Here is a 21,757-nt window from a genome sequence, read left to right as displayed (position 1 = left end):
ACCCGCCGGGCCGCGAACCCCACCGCCGCTCCGCTCCGCCGCCGCCGCGTTCGAACCCGGAACGCGGAGACAAGGGCCGGCGCCGATTGGCGACGCTCCGTCACGTGACCGCAACGCTCCGCCGGCGCCAATTTCAAACAGCGGAACAAACTGAAAGCTCCGGTGCCCGACCCCACCCCCGGCCCCCGGCCCGGGACCCCCTCCCCTCCCGGGATCCCCCGGGATTCCCCACCCCTCCCGCACCGCCGGGGACCCGGCCGGCCCGGCGCGAGTCCCTGACCGGGACCCTGGCTCGGCCCCAGGTTGGAGGCGCCCGGAACCCGCCCGAGGAGCCATAGCTCGGCCGCGGCGGCCACCGCAGCCCGGAGGTGAGTGGGGCGGCGGAATGGAGCCCGAGGCCCGGCCCGGGCACAGGCAGGGAGCGAGGTCTCGGCGCCGAGGGTCGCGGAGGTCCAGCAGCCGGCGTCGCGGGACCCGTGTGGAGGTTTGGAGCCGCCTGGAAAGATGGTCTGAGCGGTGTTTTTTTCTGCATCCCGCCTCCAGGGCTTGTCCAGGCCAAAACACCGCTTGGCCTTCCTTGGAAGTTTGACCTCTGCACCCTGCTCGAAGCCTGCAGTGGGCCGGGGTCCCCGCTTCCAAGGCAGATCGAGGCTGGGAGGGAGACGGGGCTTATTCTGCGTTGTCACAGCCCCAACGTGCTCACACACGCCACTGCTCCTAAGAGCTCTCACCACTGAGTGACGGGCCTCGACTCCGCGGGTCCCTTTTCCTGATTCCTGAGAACCCTGAAAGGTTTCCCTGGTCAGGAGGGGGTGGGGCCACTCTGGAAGTCTCCCAGATTGTATATAAAATGTTGGCAGTGATAGGAAGTGGGGTGGGGGCAGGGAGTAGAAGGGAAATTTAACCCTTAGGCCAAGAAGATATTTTAGGCATGAGAAATGATTTATATCTACTGATTGATGGGGAAGCGAGGGGAGGCAGGAAGATACAGGAGGTGGAAGTAAAACTGAGATTTGAGGAAACAGATACAAATAGAACGGAAGAGGCAAGGTGCAGCACAAGTCTGCGTTTTCGGCAGATGGAAGTATCATGAGTGTGACAGTCATTTCAGGAAGCTTGAAAAGAGTCAGGCAATCATTATTCTGTCTCTCCAAGTACTTCTACAAAGAATCACCCATGTTTACACAATGGTAGGAGAGTCCATGTGTCTATTAAAATCCACAAGACATGTTTCTTTAAAGATGAAACTATTTTCTTTAACATTAGGAAATCAATTGTGCATATTGACACATTCTATTAGTCAGAAGATGATAAGGATGATAATCTTGGTTCTGCAAGAGAAGGTAGGGAAAAGGTTAAAACATGAATAAATTGCATGCAAGTAGTAAAAATCATCTTCTCACTGTGAAGAAACACATGCATGTATTTACGCATGCGTGGATAGCATAGCTCGATAATGGTCTGTGAAATGAACAACTCCCCTAAATGAGCCTTGAATAGAACAATTTCACTTTTTTCTGAGTTTTGTGCATGGGGAGATGATTCCTCAGTAGTACGACTATAAAGCAATAGTATTCATTACTATCTGTAGGTATTGATCCTTTTATATGTAAAGGCTATATCCTAGCATGACTTAAGGGGTCAGACTCCTAATTACCAAAAGTCCTCCTATTCCTGCATTCCTGTCCCTATAGTCATTGCAGGTGATCTGTATCGTAAGCAGTAATAGAGATTTCCACATTCTGGTAGCTGTCCTGTTTGTTTTTGTAGCCAAAGATTCTTAAGCTTCCAGAAGACCTTTGGCCATGTTGACCCACCCAACGCCACATTTCTCCTTTGAATTACTGATTTCAGTTTTAGCTTTGTTAGCAAAACGTGTTTTGTATAGTCTGAGGTATTTACAGAGGCCCTGGGAGCATTGATAGAAAGAGGAACACCTCTCTCTTCTGCCTCTCCTTCTCAGCCTAACAAATCTCTGACATCCTGCTGCTCCATTCTCTCTTTCCAGGGTCCATGCTTGTGATTCTCAATGGAGAGTGAAAGCACAGATTCATCATGAAAGCCAGCCCCCGTCGGCCACTGATTCTCAAAAGACGGAGGCTGCCCCTTCCTGTGCAGAATGCCCCAGGTGAAGCAGCAGAAGAGGAGCCTAAGAGGTCTCCTGCCCAGCCAGAGGCTGGTCAAGGGCAGGGCTCCAAAGAAGAGCCTGAGTCCAACCCTTGCAGGTTTCCAGCTGGGATCAAGATTATTAACCACCCCACCATGCCCAACACCCAAGTGGTGGCCATCCCCAACAATGCCAACATACAGAGCATCATCACAGCATTGACTGCCAAAGGAAAAGAGAGTGGCAGCACTGGGCCCAACAAGTTCATCCTCATCAGCTGTGGGGGAGCCCCCACACACCCGCCAGGGTCCCAGCCTCAAGCACAAACCAGTAATGACTCCAAGAGGGCAGCAGTGATTCCTGAGCCGCTGGGGCCAAAGTCTGCAGCGAAGGATGCGAACCGTAGACCACCTGGAGCCCTTCCTGGGCAGAGATGGGAGAGCTGTGGTATGTGGTCTGCATGGCAAAGGGGTGCGGAGCCCAGCCTTTTCTTTACGGAGGCGCCGACTGCGGTCAGCCATGCTGATACTTTTCACAGGCGGGCGTCTAACCTGAACCAGGGGAAAGTCTTGCTTTCTTCATGCTGAAACCTTGACCTAGATCCTTCGAGCACTGTCAAAAGGGTTGCAGTTATGCTTTAGCATTTCTGTTGCCTGCTTTCTATTGGAAAAGGATTTGTTTGTTGTTTCTCTTTATGCTTTCCATGGGCTGTTTAAGGAAGCCGAATCTTTTCTCCATCTTAATAAAAGAGACAACAAGCATGAGGAAGAAAAATTACTTTCTTTGTGCGGATACTCAGTAACCCTTTTGTAAGTTGCCTTGGCTATTCTCCAAGGCTCAGTGTGGCTCAGACTGAAACACAATTAGAACTGTGCTCCCAGATTTCTCCTGAAATCTCTTAAGGGGCATCGTACCTGAGAGCCACAATAGATTCAGCATGCATTCCTGCTCTCTGAGGGTAGAGATCCCGGGTGACCCAGCCCCCCATTTCGATGGGCCTACAGGGCAACAGGTCAGGTAGCTAAGTGACGTCTTGGATTGTCTCCCCTCAGCTGGCGGTGAGGCAGCAGGTTGCACTCTCGACAGTAGCTTGACCAACATCCAATGGCTTGGAAAGATGAGTTCTGACGGACTGGGCTCCTGCGGCGTCAAGCAAGAGGTGGAGGAGAAGGAGAACCAGCACCTGGAGCAGAGTCAGGTGAAGGTGAACTGTTCTGCCACTCACTAGGGAAGTCAGCGCCAGTGCAGGGAATTTCAGTGAAGGGAAGTGGATCAGGTGACCCGGGGAACGAAGTTTCCAAGTGCCGGTATAGAGGACTGAGTGTTAGTCTGTATAGCTTTTGAGCTACTTCTGTCTGGGATCTCTTCCTCTCGAACATGAGATTTCTTTGAGGGTGGGTCGCTCTGACTCAGTATGTTCCATGTTGAGTTTGGTATTTTGTCCTTCGTAGTACTTAGCAGGTGTTCAAGAAATGGTGAAAAGATCTTCGTTGGCGATGCCACTGCAACTTTTAAGAGGCATCCCAACAATACAAAAGGAATAGAGCATGCTTAACAAGGTCATTTGGTTAGAAGATTTTAGTAGCAAATAGAGGAAATTAGAGGTGAATTTTCAGTGCTTCCCCAGTCATCGGGATGGATGCGAGTCAGTTGTGTGGCCCGGCGATTTCGCAGCGGCTGCACGCCTCGACTCTACAGGTATATACATCCTCTAGTCATTCTCTTAACAGTCTTTCAAAGTGAAGACTAACATGGATGTGTACTTAAGTAAAAATCCATCAAGCTGTTCACTGAAAATGTGCACTCAGTAAAGTTCTACCTCAATATTTTTAAACAATTAGATCTTTGCTGAGACGTAAGCACACGCCAGCTATGCAGACCTGTGTCTGTCCCCTACTCTCGGGACTGCTTCTCTCATACAAACAGTGAGGTGAGCTGACTTTACCCATGTCACATCAGCAGAAGGAGTCAGACTAAAACCAGGTCTGAAAACTGGCTGCGGTTGGATTGCAAAATCAGCGCTTTAAGAATCAAGCTATGCTCAGGCTTTCCTGAGTGGCCATGCCTGGACAAGACTGGATGTGAGCTTATTGATGGGAAAAAAACGAACAGTGACAGAGAAGCGTCCTGGATCATTTCAGGACCGGGCTAGATCATCTCTAAGACCCTAGCTGTAACTGTTTTCAGTGGAATAGGATTCTAAAAGGATGAAAGTTTCTTTTAAGGGATCTTTTTTGAGGGGGCTCGGGCAGGTCTGGTCTCCATGTGACCCCCTTCTTGCCTTCCCCCCGACTTCTCATAAACCTCAGGTTGAAGAGCCCCCAGGCTCATCCACATCCTGGCAGGACTCGGTGTCCGAGCGGCCCCCCTACTCTTACATGGCCATGATACAGTTCGCCATCAACAGCACAGAGAGGAAGCGCATGACCTTGAAGGACATCTACACGTGGATCGAGGACCACTTCCCCTATTTTAAGCACATTGCCAAGCCGGGCTGGAAGGTACTGTACCCAGAGCCGTGGTCTCTCGGGCTGACAGTTTTTTGTTTTTTGTTTTTAAAGATTATTTGTGCATACAGAACTGGGGTACAGGCCAGGGGTGGTGAGAGGATTCACCAGAGACAGAGTGGGGAGCAGGACAAGCAGATAGACAAAGTCCACTGCTGAGGGGAGCAGCAGGCGGGTCAGGAGAGGTCTGCTGCGCCATGGAGGTCAGCTCCGGGGCAGGCGGGGATCGAACTCATGCTGAAGTGGCATAAGCTTCCTAGTGCTGTGCTTTAACCTGCTGCGCCACCAGGGAGGGCTCTCAGGCTGACAATTTAAGACAGAAGTGTGAGAGTTTGTGTCCATTGCTCTGGGGCAAACAGTTGATGCAAAGAACGCTAAAGCTATAACAAGGACCACGCTGGTGGCGCAGGGGTTAAAGTCTCAGTGCTATCAAGCTATCACCGGCCACTGTAGCACAAGTTCGAACCCCAGCCAGGGAGCTGACTCACATGGCGCAGCAGACCTCTCCTGACCTGCCTGCCGCTCCCCTCAGCAGTGGATTTCAGTAGATGCATCTGTTCTGCTCCCCACGCTGTCTCTGGTGAATCCTCTACCCCCGGCACCTCTGGCTACACCCTGGTTCTTGTATACATATGTAAATAAAACTTTAAAAAAAAAAATACAACTATAGACAAATGTAGCTCTGGGATTAGGACCTGATCTTGCCACATCGGGCAACATCTTCACAAAGGGCTCTGCTCCGCTTCATCTGCACCGCCTGAGGGCTGTGGCGGCTCTTCAGCGGAGCATCTAGCGCATTTTTGTGCTACTTGTACAACATTCTAGGGCGCCAGCTAGAAGGATTAAGTAGGTTTCTGAAATGATCTTAATGGAAATGACAACAAATTGTGAGGCTCACGACCCAATCCATGGCACCTCTGGAAGGCAGAGCGCTTCGCTTTACTCAGGAGGGCTGGGAGCCTTGAGGCTCACACTGCCATGTCAGCCAGCACTCCTCACGGGCACTCAGTGCTGGCTGAAGGGGGTTTGTTATGTTCCCCCACTCTTACCTCAGTGTGATGCATCATGGCCCCCTCTTTTCCGGGGGGCAGCTGTGCAGCCTCAGAAAGCAGGCCACATGGGTTCCCGACCGAGGCAGGCTCTGTTGCTCGGAGGCTCGGGAGAGAGGGCGAGCTGGCAGGATCGGAAGAACATGTGCCTGCCTCAGCTGGGTACCGCGGGAGAGGCCGGGAGCGGGCTTCCTTGCAGGGGTCATCAAAAGCGATGTCTCTGAGGCTTGCGTAGCTGCAGACTGGGTGTCGTCTCTTTCAGAATTCCATCCGCCACAACCTTTCTCTCCACGACATGTTCGTTCGGGAGACATCTGCCAACGGTAAAGTGTCCTTTTGGACCATACACCCCAGCGCCAATCGCTACTTGACACTGGACCAGGTGTTTAAGGTGAGTGTCCTGGTCTCAGCCAAGTAGAGCCCGAGCTGGAGATCATGCTGTCCGCTTCTCAAAAGGAAACACGTGCTTGTAATGCTCTTGTCTGCTCAGGGCAGCCCGAGAAAGCAGCCAGCTCGTTGGCGACGTGCATAAAACTCGATGAACTAGGGTTCCCTGGTGGCACACCAGGTTAAAGTGCAGCATTGTGAAGCTGGCCCCGCCACTTCGGTCCCCGGCCCCAAAGCTGACCCACACGGCGCGGCAGACCTCTCCTGTCTCTCCGCTGCTCCCCTCAGAAGTGTACCTCATCGTTCTGTTCCCCTCTCTGTCTTTGGTGTCTCCTCGCACTGTCCCTGCACCTCCGGCCTGCACGCCAGGGGTGGCATCTCCCCAGCTCCCTGTGCCTGACGGGGACCTAGGATTATCTTGTTAAGCTTTCCACATTCCTCTCTTGGGTCTCCTGATTCAGTGGATCTGGGCAGGCGTGGGAAAATGTGTTTTTAACAAGCCCCTCAGGTGTTACCTGGAAAACCTTTGCAAACAAAAACCTTCTTTTAAAAACAAGTCCTTTATCTTCAGGCTGGAGACCAAAGCCTGAGCCACAGAAACATCTTTTCAGAAAGAAGCTGTTGTTTGGGGATTGCAGAATGTCCTCAAGTCCTGCTGGTAGCGCTGACTGTGCTCCTGAGCAGAACAGTTATCTGGAATAGGTGTTTCCGCAGTCTGGTCACATCGACCCCATGGGTGGTAACTTCCTCTCCTTTCTTTCCCCAATGCCTGACCACCACCAGCCACTGGACCCAGTGTCTCCACAATCGCCCGAGCACTTGCAATCAGTAAGGTTCTCTCCTCTGGCTCGGGGCTTGGCCTTGCTTCCTCTCCCTGCTCAGCATGGCTTTAGTGGCCAGGGACACAGTGCTCAGGGGACAGGGAGCTTGTGGCAGGTGACTGCCAGCCCTAAGCGCGGGACCCCCGATCTCATAGGAGTAAGGAAATTTGCGACCACCAGAATTAGGGCTCTTGCCCACCCTTCTCCCCCTCCCACGGCCTCATGAGCAGGGTGTGACAGGAGGCGCAGCTGTGATAAGCATGGGACAGACCTCACAAGCGACAGTTTCACTCCCATCGTCCCCCTGGCTTTCCTTTGCCACTCACGGAGCTAAACGCCTCGGCCTCCCCTGGGGGTGGTGAGGGCTCACTGGGCAGTGGTGGTAGGACTGTCCGGCCAGCCTGTATCTACGCTGTCCGCCTTTCCCCACTCGCCAAGGCTTTGAGACAGTGCTGACCTGCATCTGCTGCGCAGACTGGCCTTTTCTTGCTGGGCTGTGGGACGGCTCAGTGCAGTGCCCAGCAGCGGGTGGGGACCCCACCCCCACCCCGCTCCCCTGCCTTATTAACCCAGGTTTCTTTCTCTCCCTGTCTGCCGCAAGCAGCAGCAGAAACGGCCCAATCCTGAGCTCCGCCGGAACGTGACCATCAAAACTGAACTCCCACTGGGCGCACGTTAGTATGGGAGAGTGGGCCTCGGGCCTAGTCCTACTTTGGGGGCAGAGCTTAGGGAATCAGGCTCCGGGATTCTGTTGTCAGCTCAAAGGGATCTGAACTTGGAGGGCGAGCACGGCTCCTGGGGTTGAGAAGGGCTGTGTCCCGGGCCCCTGCTCCTGATCTCACTTGTCTCCTCCTAGGGCGGAAGATGAAGCCACTGCTACCAAGGGTCAGCTCGTACCTGGTGCCCATCCAGTTCCCAGTGAACCAGTCTCTGGTGTTACAGCCCTCGGTAAAGGTGCCGCTGCCTCTGGCGGCTTCCCTCATGAGCTCAGAGCTTGCCCGCCATAGCAAGCGGGTCCGTATTGCCCCCAAGGTGAGTGACTTCTATTTTGCTCTCAAGAGATGCTCCCATCCATTTAAAGTATTGGATCCACAGCCTGCCAGGTACACTAAGGGTTCCTTGCGGAGCCTATAAACCTAGGTGGGTAGACAAGGCACATAGGCAATACAAAGGAATATGTAATGGTATTTGGGAGCCAGAAAGGAATTGACATTCCAGTGTAAATATCCGGTATATACCCAATGAGTTGACAGATTAAAGGCGGTTATGACAGATGGACTGGGCTAGTTAAGTTCACAGAGGAGGTAGGTTTTAGAAAGATCAGGGTAAACAGACAGGCACCGAGGGAACATTCTAATGTGCAGTGCCTGAAGACAGGAAATACCAGTTTCTGCTCAGTAATAGGAGAACGGATGGTGTCAGCCCAGCTCAGTTTCTCAGCCTGCGCACTGTTGCCACTCGGGGCTGAGTAACTCCCACAGGGGTGCAGGGTGCTGTGCTGTGCACTAAGGGAGCTTTGCAGCACCTTGTCTTTCCCCACTGGCTGCCAAGAGCACCCCTGCCCGTGCCGGCCACTGCACCCCTCCAGCCTGTAATGATTTGGGGTTTTTTTATTAAAGATTTATTTGCTTATGCATACAGAACTGGGGTACAGGCCAGAGGTGCAGGGGGTGAGAGGATTCATCAGAGACAGAGTGGGGAGCAGAACAGGCAGATCGACCAAGTACACTGCTGAGGGGAGCAGCGGGCGGGTCAGGAGAGGTCTGCTGCGCCATTAGTGTCAGCTCCCTGGTGGGGGATCGAACTTGTGCTCCTGTGGCTGCGGTTAGCTTCACAGTGCCGACACTTAACCCCTTTCACCAGCAGGGAGGGCCCCTCCTCAAAGAGTTCCCCCCAGTGCTTTTATTTCTATTGAATAGAACCCCAAGTATTAAACTGTGGAATGAAAGGCTATTTTAAATTTTACTTAATGTCGTGCTTTCCCAAAAACATCTATGATAATTCACATTTCCATCAGCAGCCCGCAAGACCTGTATCTTGACCAACAGTGGCCTACAGTGTTCATCTTTGAAATATTTGCTTACCTGCTACCTATACATGATATCCCCTTCTTTCCCTTTATCTCTCTCTGCTGTTTAGTAAACTTTAGCACCTTCTGGCTGTGTTTGGAATTGTTCAGTATGAGATGCTTATTTATGGAGTGACCCTCTTAATGCAGGGCTTATGTAGGGTTTTATTAACAGTTTGTGAGAGTTTTTTGTTATTAACAAATCAACCTGTCTTTAACCTGCTAAAGGTACATGGTTATCTCTTACCACATTAAGATTTTTAATTTTTATATACTCAAATACCTCTCTCTTCTCTTTTACAGCTTCTGGGTTTCTAGTCTTGCTGAAGATTACCCCTACCCTCAGATTGTGTCTGTAGTCTCCCAGATTCTCTTTCAGGATTTGTATGGTTTTAATTTCCCTGTTTCAGGCTTCATCTCTGGTATGAAATAAGCATCCAGTTTTCTCTCAGCTGAATACAGATTATGCCTGCCACTTATTAAATGCTCTAATCCCCCCAGCAACCTCAGAATCAAGCCTTCATCATACTCTACACATTTAATAATTTTTAAGACTTAAATGACAAAAAAGAGGAAGATCACCGGATGTCACTCACCTTCGTCTCACCTTAGGGGGTGACTGAGTTGACTTGAGGCCTACAGAGCTCCCTCTCACTGGACCCTGCTTCCCTTTCAGGTGCTGTTGGCTGATGAGGGCATTGCCCCTCTGGTCGCCCCAGGGTCAGTGAAGGAGGAGAAGCTCCTGCCTGGAGAAGAGCTGTCTTCGCTGCTTCCAGTTCAGTCCATCAAGGAGGAAGAAATCCAGCCCGGGGAAGAAATGCCACACACGGGGAGGCCCATCAAAGTGGAGAGCCCGCCCCTAGAAGAGTGGCCCTCGCCCTGCCCTTCGGTCCAGGAGGAACTGTCTTGCTCCTGGGAGGATCTGGCCCACTCTCCCACTCCCGGGCCCAAGAAGTCCCACTGTGGGCTCAGGTCGCCCACCCGCTGTGTCTCTGAAATGCTCGTCATCAAGCGGAGGCAGAGGCGGGAGATGAGCCGGTCTCGAAGGAAGCAGCATCTGCGGCCACCCTGTCTGGACGAGCCTGAGCTGCTCTTCTCCGAGGGCCCCGGGCCGCCCCGGCCGGCTGCAGAGCTCGTCCTTGCTGCCGCATCCTCCGAGCCTGCCTCTCAGCGTGGCTGCGCCCAGGAGGGGGGGCCCTTCAAGACACCCATAAAGGAGACGCTGCCCATCTCCTCCACCCCCAGCAAGTCTGTCCTCCCCGTGACCCCTGAATCCTGGGGGCTCACACCCCCAACCAAAGTGGGGGAGCTAGATTTCAGCCCAGTACGAACCCCCCAGGGTGCCTTTGGCCCCCTGCCTGACTCCCTGGGGCTGACGGAGCTCAGCACCACCCCGCTGAAAAACATCCCCCTCTTTGACTCACCCCGAGAGCTCCTCAACTCCGAGCCCTTTGACCTCACCTCTGACCCCTTCAGCAGTTGTTCCCCCTCAAATATGGAAGTCGCCAAGCCAGACTCCCCCGAACCACAGGTCACCAGCCTCTCAGCCAACCGTTCTCTGACAGAAGGCCTGGTTCTGGACACAATGAATGACAGCCTCAGCAAGATCCTGCTGGACATCAGCTTCCCTGGCCTGGAGGAGGACCTGCTGGGCCCCGACAACGTCAGCTGGGCCCAGTTCATGCCCGAGCTGCGGTAGAGATGCGGCCTTCCCCTTGCCGCTCAAGCCGTCCGTGCCAGGCGCTCGTGTGACATCCTCGCAGGCCCTCCGGGAAGACAGGCCAAGATGCCTGCTCCGCGAGCCCGCCTTGCCTGTTAGGCCACTCCACAGCTGCCACTGTTCCCGGCCAGCTGCGAGGCCCTGGAGCCGGTCTCTCCCACCTTGAGCCCCCCCGAGAGATGCTGATCCTTCACTCTGCCTTCTAGGGTGGGAAGAGCCAAAAAAAGGGTGAAGAGAAATGAGGAAACTCCCCAGTCTTTGTCCTCTCTGCCCAGCAGTCGCTCACCTTCCCCGTTCCTTCCTTCCCCGTGTACATACTGTATATTTCCCAAATTACCCTCTAACTATAAATGTAAGCATATTTCCTTAGATCATTATCTAGAGACTGCCAGAGGTGGGTAGATTGACCAGGTTCCAGTAGCTTCTGTTCCTTTCTTTCACTCCCAGGGAAGCAAGGAACTGCAGGGCACAGTTCTTGCAGGCTCCAGGTTCCCAGCTCAGAGATTTTTACTGTAGGCGCTGGCCAGGGCCTTCCCTCCACTGACTCACATTTCCAAGTCAGCTTTCCTACGGGAAGAAAGCCCATGAAAAAGTCTCTTGTATGCTGTCAAGAGTTGAATTGGGAGAGGGGGAGGGGCACATCTGAAGCAAAGAATGTGGGTGTGCACCCCTGAGATGTTTCTCTGATAATGTTCCTAATCATGCCAGAGAGACAAGCATTGATGAGGACTTAGCCAGAGGCTTGAGAAGGCTAGCAGGGCCCTGACCTGCCTGCCTTCCTCAGCTTGCATCTCAGCTTTGCAGAAAGCCACCACGTGCACGTAAGCCAGCTAAGAACACTACTGTAACTACCTACTCAATAAAATCCAGGGTGGAAATGCTGGTCTCTGTGTTGGTGTCTGGTTCTCAAGGCAGAAGCAGGGGTTGGAAAAGAAAGTGGGTGATGAAGGTAGTGGTCACAGAAGAGGCAAGGCCTACAGCTGCATGAAGAAGCCCTGGAAGGAGAATGCAAATGGCCTGGGCGAGGGTCACCTGCCCATGCTCTACACGGGCGCACACCTGCCTGACACAGAAGCCAGCAATTGGCCCAGTGCTGGGTCTGCACAAATGGTCTTATAGAGCCTGTGGGCCTGCTGGTTAACTGAGGCCTTTTCTAGCTCCCCAATGACAAAAAGTCCTACCCAGCAGCAAACCTTCCCATGTCCCCTGCCACACGAAGCGCTTCATGACCACCTCCACGTACCAGCCAAGACCTGGCTGCCAGCCTGCTGGCTTTTCTCCCAGCCCTCTCAGGCTAGTCCCTCCCCAGAGGTGGCTCCTGTTACCATCTACAGCAGTCAGAATTTGAGTCCTATACCCTGCCTCTCACCTGGGAGCCATGGGGGAGCAGGAGCCCAAGGGAATGACAGGTGTCCCAGGGAGGTCTCAGGGCTTCCTTGCCTGCGTCACCAGCCAGGATGCATCACCATAGCAACCCAGCAGCAAACAATGCTGCCTGGAAAGCCTTCACTACAAAACTGTCCCTCCTAGCAAACAGCCAAGAAGAAAGATGGCCAGTAACTTCCTACGATCACCCCAGGGGTGGAGCAGTCCATCCCAGGACAGAGCACCTTTCCTGCAGGTAGGGGGTGGGGTCTCATCTCCTAAGCTACCTGTTTGCCCATGCTGAGGCTGTTCCCCGGGGTGGGCAGCATGGCTCCCGGCCACTGGCTTCCTCTCAGCGTCTGTGACACTGAACAGGCGAGGAGAGGAGATGCCTAGTTAGAAACCCATTCCCCCACACCAGCCCAGGGGTGGTATTGTAGAGATGACTTAGGGGGAGGAACCAAGACACAGGTGGGAGCTGGGAATCAGGTAAGTCTAGGGGCAGGGAGGAGGAAAGGCAGACAAGCCTTCCACACAAGACAGCCTTGAGGGAGTGACCCCCACTTGTCACACTGAGGGCATCTCTGAGATGGGGACAATACTTGCTTCCACCGGCTTGGGGGTTATCTGACATCTGGGAGAGGAGCAACACTGGCTACTGTTTCCTTCATGGGGGTGGGTGCTAGAAAGGGGAGGTACCAACATTCTAGGTGCGTTCTTATATTTTAACAAGAGGTGAAGGGAACACACCAGCGACAGAAAGGAGCCATGAGACTTTCCTTGTACACTCAGAGCAGTAAGGGGGATCTCCCCACTCACCTTCCTCAGCCTGCTGTGCCTAAGGAATAGGGGGGGGGGGCACCAGGATGGACAGGAGAGAAGAAGGTGAGAAATGCAATCCAATCCATGATGAATGGAAAGAGAAGAAAGAAAAGCTGAGAAACCCGAGGAGAGGAGAGGAGCCATCACTTCTGGTGGGCAGGAGAGGAACGGGGAGCAGGGTGCCAGGCACCAGTGTGCTCAGGAGAATCTTTGGAGAGGCTGGCAGCGTGTTCTCAGCCTGCTCCCAGGGAGGAGAGGCAGAATGTTGTGCCCAAGGTCCTCTTTGTCTCTCCCCTAGATGGTCCATGCCCATGAGTCCCAACCGACCGACCAAACGTGGGCTCAGCGTGAATTCCTCCTGCCCAGTGAGTCCTGGGAGTTGCCTGGCTTCACCCCACAAAGCTACCACCATCTGGCCCTGAAGCCACCACCCCGCACAAAATCTAAGTTCAAGGTGCACCAGCAAGTCCTCTACCCTTGCAAGGATACGAGCCAGCACACCTGGGGCTTCCACACGTGGCTCGATGTGGGGCGTTTGCCCCCCACCTTTCCCACCCGGCCAGACAAGCCCTATGATAGCAATGTCTGGCGCTGGCTGACCAACCCCAACGCCCACCGTTGCCCCCCAGCAGAACCCCCCGTCCCCCCTCCCTCCCTGATGGGCCCAAACAACTTTCTGGCCTTCATCAAATGTACTCCGATCTTCTTGGACACGAAAAGGAAGAACCAGGTCATTTGTAGGACAATGAAGGAGCTCAAAGAGATGGAGAAACTCAAGCTGAGGAGTGAAGCAAGGGCACCACCCCTTGATACCAATGGCAACATCCTGCCCCCAAAGAACTTCAAGAAGTAAGAGGAGCCCTTCCTTAGGGAGCTCACCCAGCTCACCCGTGTTTATCCGACCCCTCTCCGTCCTGGTTTCTCTCTATCCTGTGGGCTCTTCCCACCTTCCTGTCACCTGAAACCAAACTCCTCTGTACCTAGCTCTCGTGAGCAGGGCTGGAGACAAGGTAAGACCCGGCAAGCTGGGCTTCATTAGGTAAGCGAAGTTGTGTGTATACAACTGGACCTAGCACCTCTGAGGCGTTGGGAAGACAGAAATCGGCAGTCAGTCCCTGATCTCCAGGAGCTCTCGAGAGGCCTGCATGCGTGATCAGCACGAAAGCACAAACAAGTGCCGGAGAATGGGCGAAAAGGTGTCGACTGTGAGTGGGAATTGCTGAGAGCCGGAGCCAGAGGCCTGGGGTGAAGTCCAGACTGTGTTACTTGGGCAAAGGGCATAGTTTTCCCAGACGTGTTTCCATCACTGATAACGTGGGCGTGGTGAAAACCAGGCCAACCTCCGCAGGTGAAGAGAAAGTGGATGCGCGAAGAGATGAAAGCATTACCTGCTCAAAAAATAGACGCAGTTACAGAAATCTAGAAAGGGGGAATGCTGGGAGCTGGAGCATTCTCCCAGGAAGTCTTTGTGAGGAATCTGGAGGAAGGCTGGGAGGAGAAAGCTCTCAGATGGTGCTGACTGGAAAAGGCAGGACTGAGGAAGGAACTGAGAACCCTCACCTCTCCCTCCTGCCCAGGGGGAGCCCCACGTGTGTCTCCACACCCTTTACAATCCAGCAGGCTCTGGGCCTGACTAGCTGAAAAACGGGAGAGCAGGAATGGTAGAATGTCTCAAACTCCAATCCCTGAGTTTGAGACAGCAACACCAGGAGCTGGAGGGAGGCCTATGGAGATTTTTAATCGCAAAAATATGTGATAAAAGTGGGCATGGTAAGTACCAGGCCGTGCTGGGGGTCCTGAGAGCTTATCCAGGACCTCAGCTTCTCTCTGCCGCCCTTGCATGAAAGTGACTGACCGCTAATATGTGCAAATGCTGGACATACAGAAGTGGGTAAGGCAGGCTGTGCCCCAGAAGAGGGTCAGGTGAAAGTGCTGGACCCTGTTCCAATCACCCTACCTGTATCATTTACTCTTTCCACTATCCTCTGGTTAGATTATCATCAACCATTTCACAGATGGGGCATCTGAAACACAAACAGGTCAAGGATCTTGCCTAAATTCTCACGGCCAGCCAGTGGCAGAGCTGAAAGTTGAACCCAAGGAGGAAAGCTCCAGAGAGCTATATTCTTAGCCACTATGTTTTACTTCCCCTCTTTCCTGAGTAGGGAATCAGACATGTCCACGGCTATTTCTAATATAATATGATGTTCTAGAAAGGAAGTATAAGAAGAACATAATCACCATAAAAGGAACTTAACACAGTACTTGACATACAGAGAAATGAGTAGTTGTGGAGACAGAAACAGGACCTTCTGGAGCCAAGAAGGCCTTCGGATCTACCTGGCTCCGTCACAGACTTGCACTGCAACCATGACTTTCTGAAATTCATCTGGACCTCGCTTTCCTCAAGTATGTATTGGAACTGTACCTGTTACTTTGCGGGGTAGTTAGACCATTAGAAGGCAAGGCGCCTGGCTTACAGAGAGGGCTCCTGAACAGTTGTGATGAGGACGGAGTCTCCACGGCAGGGAAGGGTCTTCCTTTGCTTGTTACTGCTGCAGGTCCCTTCCCCGGGACCAGGAGGGAGTGAAGCTTGCACTGGTGGAGGAGGTGTTGTTTGAGCTGGACCTTGCAGGACACATACAGAGTTCACCAGGTGGGAACAAGAAAGAGCAGCCAGAAGAAAGGCCAGCAGGGTTCTGATGAACAGCTCTCTGAAGGGCTAAAAGCAATTTTTCAAATGACTCTAAATGAACCAGAGTGCAGGTTCTGAGCATGAGGAACCCAGAGGACTTCAGACAGGTAAGAAAATGTTAAGCTTCAAGATGCACATCGTCTTGCTGAGGAATAGAACATTTATGGATAAGCCCTGCCACTTTTGATTCTGGTAGTATAAGAAACCAGGGCCTCTTAAAAAATGCTGGGAAAAAAGTTGCGATTTTGAGCTCACCTGGGAGAATCTAACTTACCTGACCCAGGGGATAACCTGGGCAGCAGGTATTTTAACAAATCTCCCCTGGGTGATTCCAATGGGCAGCCAGGCCTGAGAACCTCTGATGCCAACGAAAACCAGCCAGCGGGCTGTCTCTTGAACCAGAAGCCAAGCTGTCAAGCCAGAGGATTTTTGCCTCGATGCCACCATGTTTTAAGTCAATTTCCTAATGTTGCATCTAGTACTACAGGCTGTAGAAGAGGGAACCAACACCCCAGGTATCCGACGGCAGCGAGTGGGAGGGGCTCTGGGACACCCCACATTCACTGGTGATGAGAAGGAGAATTTGTGCTGAGTTCACACGTGGACGCACAGACAGTGTTAGCAGAGCAGGTGGGCTTGAAGAAGTTAGGATCTGCATAATGGTATTCTATGCACGACCTCGAAAGGACAAAAGACCGCCCCTCTGAATGACTTTACTTCATCCACCTACAGCTGACATAGACAGAGTGTACAGGCCACTTAGCATAAAGCAGTGCCCAGGAGGAGCTGTGGAAAGGCCCACAGCCAGAGGGCTCCAGGCTGGTGGAAGGCAGTTCCAGGCTTTCCCTTCTGCTTCCGCCCTGCCTGGATCTCTCCTCTGAACTGTCTCTGTTCTCTCCACGTCCCTTCCCCCAACAGGTACCGGCACTTTTCAGCTGGGGGAAGGTTTGAACCCCGAGGCTTCCAGCTCATGCCCAACCCACTTCCCAATGATTTAGCCAAGAGCTGGCCCTGCCCGAATCCTCTGCCTCATTACCAGGAGAAGGCGCAAAAGCTGGCACTCTTGCCCAGCGCGCCCCTGAGCCGGGACCTTGTGAACAACTACCAAAGCCTGTTGCAGGATCGGGTGGCCGTGCCGCTCTACTCTCTCTCCAAGGCAAAGTTTTTCATAAGGATGAGCAAGAGAAGACCCGGATACACCTAGCAGAGACGCCAGGCAGGTGGGGCCACAGAGGCCACACAGACCCCAGCTCCGTGGTGCTCAACCGACCGCCTGCCCCTTCAGCAAGAAGCTGTGGGGTGGCTGAAAGATGTGCAGAACAGAGCCTCACCATGCCCCCCAACCTCGAGCTACTTCTGTACCCCCGGTTCCTGGAGACATTCCTGAAACTAAACTTTTATCTGTCATCTGCGGGGGATTCTCGTAACAGGAGGGGAGACTGGGGTAGGGAGAGTGAGAAGTCTGGTTCCCAGAGGCAAAACGAGGAGTAGGGGGAGGAGAGGTGTGTGGCTGGTGGGGAGGGGGAGAAAGAGAAAGAGACCCTGTAAGAAACGTGATCAACGAGGAACTACCTCCATGTCTTCAATGTCTGTAACCCAAAGACATGGGCCAGAGGTACAGGCAGCTTCTCAAGCAGTAATAGCCTTGGCTCCGCCCCCTCCTGGACCATTTGATGTCTAGAGAGAGACTGGAACTGCCACTCTAAGGGGTGGCAGATCCCACTAGGGTTTGGGGAAGCAGTAGTCGGAGGAGAGCCAGGTAGGGCAACTCAGGTAGGTGAAAGGCTGACCAGGCTTCAGCGGAGGAACAAGAATAGACCAAAGTCAAGGTTGAAGGTAAAAGTCAGAACTGTCTCCCCAGAGACTGAGCCCATGCTGCCAGGGACCCCCAGATAGCTCAACTTTGGGGATGGGGTTGGAGGAAAGCTGCAGAGACAAGGAGCTAAAGTAGAGGTAGGCAAAGCACATTGGTCAGAAGGTGCTGACCCCTCTGGGGAGGAGATCCGGGGGAGCAGGGCCTGGCAGAGGGAGTGACTGACAGGAAGCCACCTCACCTCCTCCTACCCTGTCACACCGCCAAGTGGGTGGTCTTCCCCTAGTGGGCTTCTCTTAGCCTTCTGCCCTCTGCCCTCTCTAGCTACTCTTCTCAAGCCCTGCAGGTGCCTGGGCATCAAGACCCAGCAGGGTTCATTCAACCATAAGCAGCTGTATTACCTTTACACAAGTCATTGTCTGTTCAGACTTTCCCTTCTCTCGTCTTCAAAAAGAATAAAGTAAGCCCAGCCCCCACACAGTGTCTGGCATGTGTCAGTCCTCCATATTTAACAAAAATAATGAGTCAGTGGAATATTACTCAGTCATGATAAAGAGTGCACACTGCTTCATGCTACCACAGGAATGAATCTTGAACACACAATGCTGAGGGAAAGGAGCCAGACATCTCTGATTCCACTGATGCAAAATATCTCCAACAGGCAAATCCACAGAAGTACAAAATACACTGGTAGTTGCCAGGTGCCAGGGACAGGGAGGGTGGGGACTGACAGCTTAAAGGGGGTAGGGTTTTCTTTGGGGTGATGAAAATATTTTGGAGCTGCATAGAAAGGGGTCAAGTAAAACATCTGAATTGTTTACTTCAAAGTGGTAAATTTTCTGTTACATGAATTTTCTCTTAAAAACCATGGGCACTCCCTGGTGATGCAAGGAGTTTAAGTGTAGCACTATGAAGCTACCTGTAGACACGAAGGATCTTGATCCTCAGCCAGGGAGCTTTCCCACATGGCTCAGCAGACCTCTCCTGCCTCGTCTGTTACTCCCCTCAGCAGTCATTTTAGCATCTGCCTGTTCTGTTCCCCACTCTGTCTCTGGTGTATACTCTCACCCCTGCATCTCTAGCCTGTACCCCAGTTCCATAAATAAATAATTTTTTAAACATCATGATAATAAAGTCATAAGTAGATGGTTTCCAAATTCCCTTCTATTCTGCAATTCTGTTAAACAGTCTTCCTTGCCCTCTCCTGTGGTATGTGTGTGCGTGTGTTGGGGGGTGAGGTTGCGGACAGGGAGGCAGGGCTGAGGGCAAAGGGGCATTTCCTGAGTGTGGGAGCGGTGCTAGGGCCCTGGCATGGCCCCGTCTTCCCCCTGTGGGGTAAGGGTGGTTGGAAAGCAGGAGATGTCTTTACCTAGGACATAGCTGCTCAGAGGTGGGCAACACATTAGGAAACAAGTTGAGTCTCCTCAGTGTTCTTACAGGTAAACTGAGACCGGGGGGGGGGCTTTGTTGACAGCCAAAGGGTCAGGCTGTCTCCCCACCCCCCCTTTACAGGTAGAATGGGAGGTACCAGCTGAGAGCTCTGTGGGCTGTTGTTATGGTCCTCAGGCTACTGCAGGAAGCCCAGCTTGGGGCAGAGGAAGGGCGATGGGATTCCTCAGAGAGAGCGTCTGCTCTATGGCCCAAAGTGAGGGGAGCAGGGAGGCAAATTGCGCTGACACAGACCCCTGCCTGGCGAGACCAGGCCACGAGGCTCTGGCTTCGCCCCAGGAGTCCCACTTCGGGCTCTGCAGTCCCAGCACCCCTCTTCTCTGCGGCCAGGGAATCTAACACGCTGCTGGGCACCTCTGCACCTCTGGCCACCCAGAGGTGCGGGAAGGAGCCTCTTGCAATTCCTCGATCCCAGCAGATGGAGCAACTGTGGGGCTTGGCCGTGACCTGTGTCTGGGGACTCTTCTAAGCCGATGCTCTGGCGTGAGCCCTCAGCGTGGGCACCCACACACTCACACACTGATGAATGTGGGGTTCTCGGAAGCCTTTGGTTGGAGGAGTGGGGACTCCTGTCTCTTGGTCCTGCCTTAAAGACCTACTCTCTCACCATGATTGTTAAAAGGGGATCTGAGAGGGAGGCAGAGACAGATGCCTTCCCTTCTACCCACCTCCTGCCCCCCACCCCCTGGCCTCCCCAATCCTCCCTGCACCCACTCCCCACAGACCCAGCACATGGAGCTCCAGACCCATCAGCATGCAAAGACCCCTGCTTCATGGACACTGGTCAGTGTGGTTGCAAGAGGCCTTCAGTCACTTCTGGGCCAACACCTCCCCTCCCACAAGCACCCTGTCCCTATGCCCAGTCTTTGGTTCAGGATCTGGCTTGCTGGAGCAGTTCAGAGTTGCTGGGCCTGACGAACAGTGGGGGGTTGGTCAGTGAGTACAGGAAGCTGTGGGGGCAGACTCTAGTCTCTCCCCTTCCCCCCAGCACACACACAGGGAAGATCAGGCCAGTCACATAGCCAGTCATGAGCGTCAGTTTTCCTCTGGGGGTCTGCCAAGGTTGTCCACCTAACTGCCGTGCCCCCCATCCCCTTCTGCTGATCCCTGAGAAGGCAAATCAGAGCCAACATCCTCTCCTAGGTGGCCTCAAACTCACCTCGCACTCAGCCCAGGGAGCTGTGCTTATGGTTCCTACCCACTGCTGACTCACTTGCTCCAAGTCCTTTGTCTCTGTGCTCTATTCCTCTGAGTCCTCCACTGGGTCCTGCTGTCCACTGAGTCACACTTGCTTATTCTGGGGCTACTCACATAGTTGCCTTTTTCTGTTCTTAAATATTTATTTATTTATGCATACAAGAATTGGGGTAAAAGCCAAAGGTGTGATATGGTGGTGTGTGGGGGGGGGTCACCAGAGACAGAGTGGGGAGCAGAACAGGCTGACTGACTGAAACACACTGCTGAGGGGAGCAGCGGGTGAGACAGGAGAGGTCTGCTGAGTCATGTGGGTCAGCTTTCTGGCCAGAGATCTAGCTCATGCTGCAGTGACTGTGGCGAGCTTCATAGTATTATGTTTTAACCTCTTGCAGATTTTCTAAGGAGGGCCCCGGAATATCAGATTTTCTAACGGTACCTGCTGGATCAAGGTTGGGGTACAGAGCCCCAGGGATGAGGGGTACTGACATAAATGCCACATGGGTACTGGGGAGAAGCAAGGGGCCTGAGTTACTGCCTCTGGCATCAGCTGGATTCTGCAACTGAAAATATCAGGCAAGGTACTCAACTGGCTATTTTAGTGTCTTGTCACCTGAGTAGTCAGGACACACATGTTATTTTTCTCCTGGATCCTTTGGAGCCTAGCCTAGCAATTCATCAACAAATTTTGGGGAGAAAAGTTACCCTGAACTCATAAAGCCTAGGATCGAGCAAGAAGCCAAGGATTTAGTAAGAAGATGGACAAATAAACCATAATAACATAGGGTGAGAAAAGAGTCAAGAGATACTTGATCTAGTAGGACTATCAGCACAAAGAGGAATGGCATTTAAATTCAGGTATACGTGTATACCGTTCCCAAATAACAGTAAACATTTACTCAGTACTTACTATGTGTCAGGAAATGTTTGGAGAGTTTTTCATGAATCAACCTATTAATTCTCGCAACAAACTGAGCTAAGTCCCATGATGACTTTCTGAGATGAAAGTGCGATGAGTAAACTGAGTTCTTGACTGTTTGTATTTTGCTTTTCATTTTAACTTCATGGCAACTCTACAAATTACATATTCTTTTAACTTTATAGATAAAGAAATAGATCCCAGTAGATTAAGTACTTCACCCAAAGTTCACCAGCTAGTAATGACCGAGTTGGAATACTTGACTGGGCAGGTCTGAGTTCAACAGTCTGTGCTTAGTCTGCTTTCATCAACACAGACAGACACTTGACCTTTGGGGCCTTGGATTTGCCATCCATAAAACAGAAGAAAATCACCCTCATCTAAAATATAGCAGCTTTCCTAGTCTGATATTTGAAAGCCTACACTTTTGGGGTAGAGATGGGGATGATAAATTTCAAAACTGGCGCAAAGTTTCCCAGACCCTGGCTGGAAAGGAAAATGATGGAAAACAGTTTCATTCCTGTCTTCAGAGATCTGACAGGGCCAGAGAAGAAAGCCTGAAATAGAACTGGCTGCCCTTAACCTTGCAGGGACCTCAGGGAGCAGTTTATCTAGCTCTGGATAACCCATTCTATGAAGAATATTCTGGGAATTTCCTTATGTGGCAGGGCATTTGACTGGATGACTTCACTGGGTCAAGTGAGTTCTCTTCCCCTTCCTTACCACCAGAGATAAGATTGGCACTATTTAAAGTACCAATTTAAAGAATTTCCTGAGTGTCTCAGGGGGGTGCTGGTGCTCTGGGAATCATCCTTTCTTCCCACTGTGGATTAGAAATGAC

At 52.5% G+C, this 21,757-nt stretch overlaps 2 protein-coding genes across 5 annotated transcripts; both read left to right on the top strand.

The window, feature by feature from the left end:
• The first annotated feature begins 2,055 nt into the window (after positions 1-2,055).
• Positions 2,056-10,693, top strand: FOXM1 (forkhead box M1). 4 transcript variants are annotated; one of them, XM_004692844.2, is made up of 8 exons: positions 2,056-2,554; positions 3,160-3,311; positions 4,417-4,608; positions 5,926-6,054; positions 6,834-6,878; positions 7,476-7,545; positions 7,728-7,903; positions 9,616-10,693. In XM_004692844.2, exons 1-8 carry the CDS (start codon positions 2,056-2,058, stop codon positions 10,636-10,638), a joined length of 2,286 nt encoding a protein of 761 aa, XP_004692901.1. In that variant the 3' UTR covers positions 10,639-10,693. The 4 variants fall into 4 exon arrangements, with proteins under 4 accessions (XP_004692901.1, XP_004692904.1, XP_004692903.1 ...); XM_004692847.2 differs by lacking the exon at positions 6,834-6,878 and having other exon boundaries at positions 2,056-2,551; XM_004692846.2 differs by lacking the exon at positions 6,834-6,878 and having other exon boundaries at positions 2,056-2,551; positions 7,473-7,545.
• Positions 10,694-12,208: 1,515 nt separating this feature from the next.
• LOC101633887 (uncharacterized protein ENSP00000372125) lies at positions 12,209-16,745 on the top strand. Its single transcript, XM_004692547.2, has 3 exons — positions 12,209-12,280; positions 13,145-13,695; positions 16,460-16,745. Exons 1-3 carry the CDS (start codon positions 12,209-12,211, stop codon positions 16,743-16,745), a joined length of 909 nt encoding a protein of 302 aa, XP_004692604.2.
• Positions 16,746-21,757: the final 5,012 nt, after the last annotated feature.

This window comes from Condylura cristata, unplaced genomic scaffold, assembly GCF_000260355.1.
Source record: "Condylura cristata isolate star-nosed mole 26May11 unplaced genomic scaffold, ConCri1.0 scaffold00034, whole genome shotgun sequence".
Lineage (NCBI taxonomy): Eukaryota > Metazoa > Chordata > Mammalia > Eulipotyphla > Talpidae > Condylura > Condylura cristata.
This window is presented reverse-complemented; position numbering and strand designations above follow the sequence as displayed.

Excerpts from the sequence above, each read along its gene's own strand:
- FOXM1 (XM_004692844.2), top strand. The coding sequence starts at position 2,056 with ATGAAAGCCAGCCCCCGTCGGCCACTGATTCTCAAAAGACGGAGGCTG. Across the intron at positions 3,312-4,416 it reads TGGAGCAGAGTCAGGTGAAG|GTTGAAGAGCCCCCAGGCTC; the intron begins GTGAACTGTTCT and ends CATAAACCTCAG. Across the intron at positions 6,055-6,833 it reads CACTGGACCAGGTGTTTAAG|CCACTGGACCCAGTGTCTCC; the intron begins GTGAGTGTCCTG and ends GACCACCACCAG.
- LOC101633887 (XM_004692547.2), top strand. The coding sequence starts at position 12,209 with ATGGCCAGTAACTTCCTACGATCACCCCAGGGGTGGAGCAGTCCATCC. Across the intron at positions 12,281-13,144 it reads ACAGAGCACCTTTCCTGCAG|ATGGTCCATGCCCATGAGTC; the intron begins GTAGGGGGTGGG and ends TCTCTCCCCTAG. Across the intron at positions 13,696-16,459 it reads CCCCCAAAGAACTTCAAGAA|GTACCGGCACTTTTCAGCTG; the intron begins GTAAGAGGAGCC and ends TTCCCCCAACAG.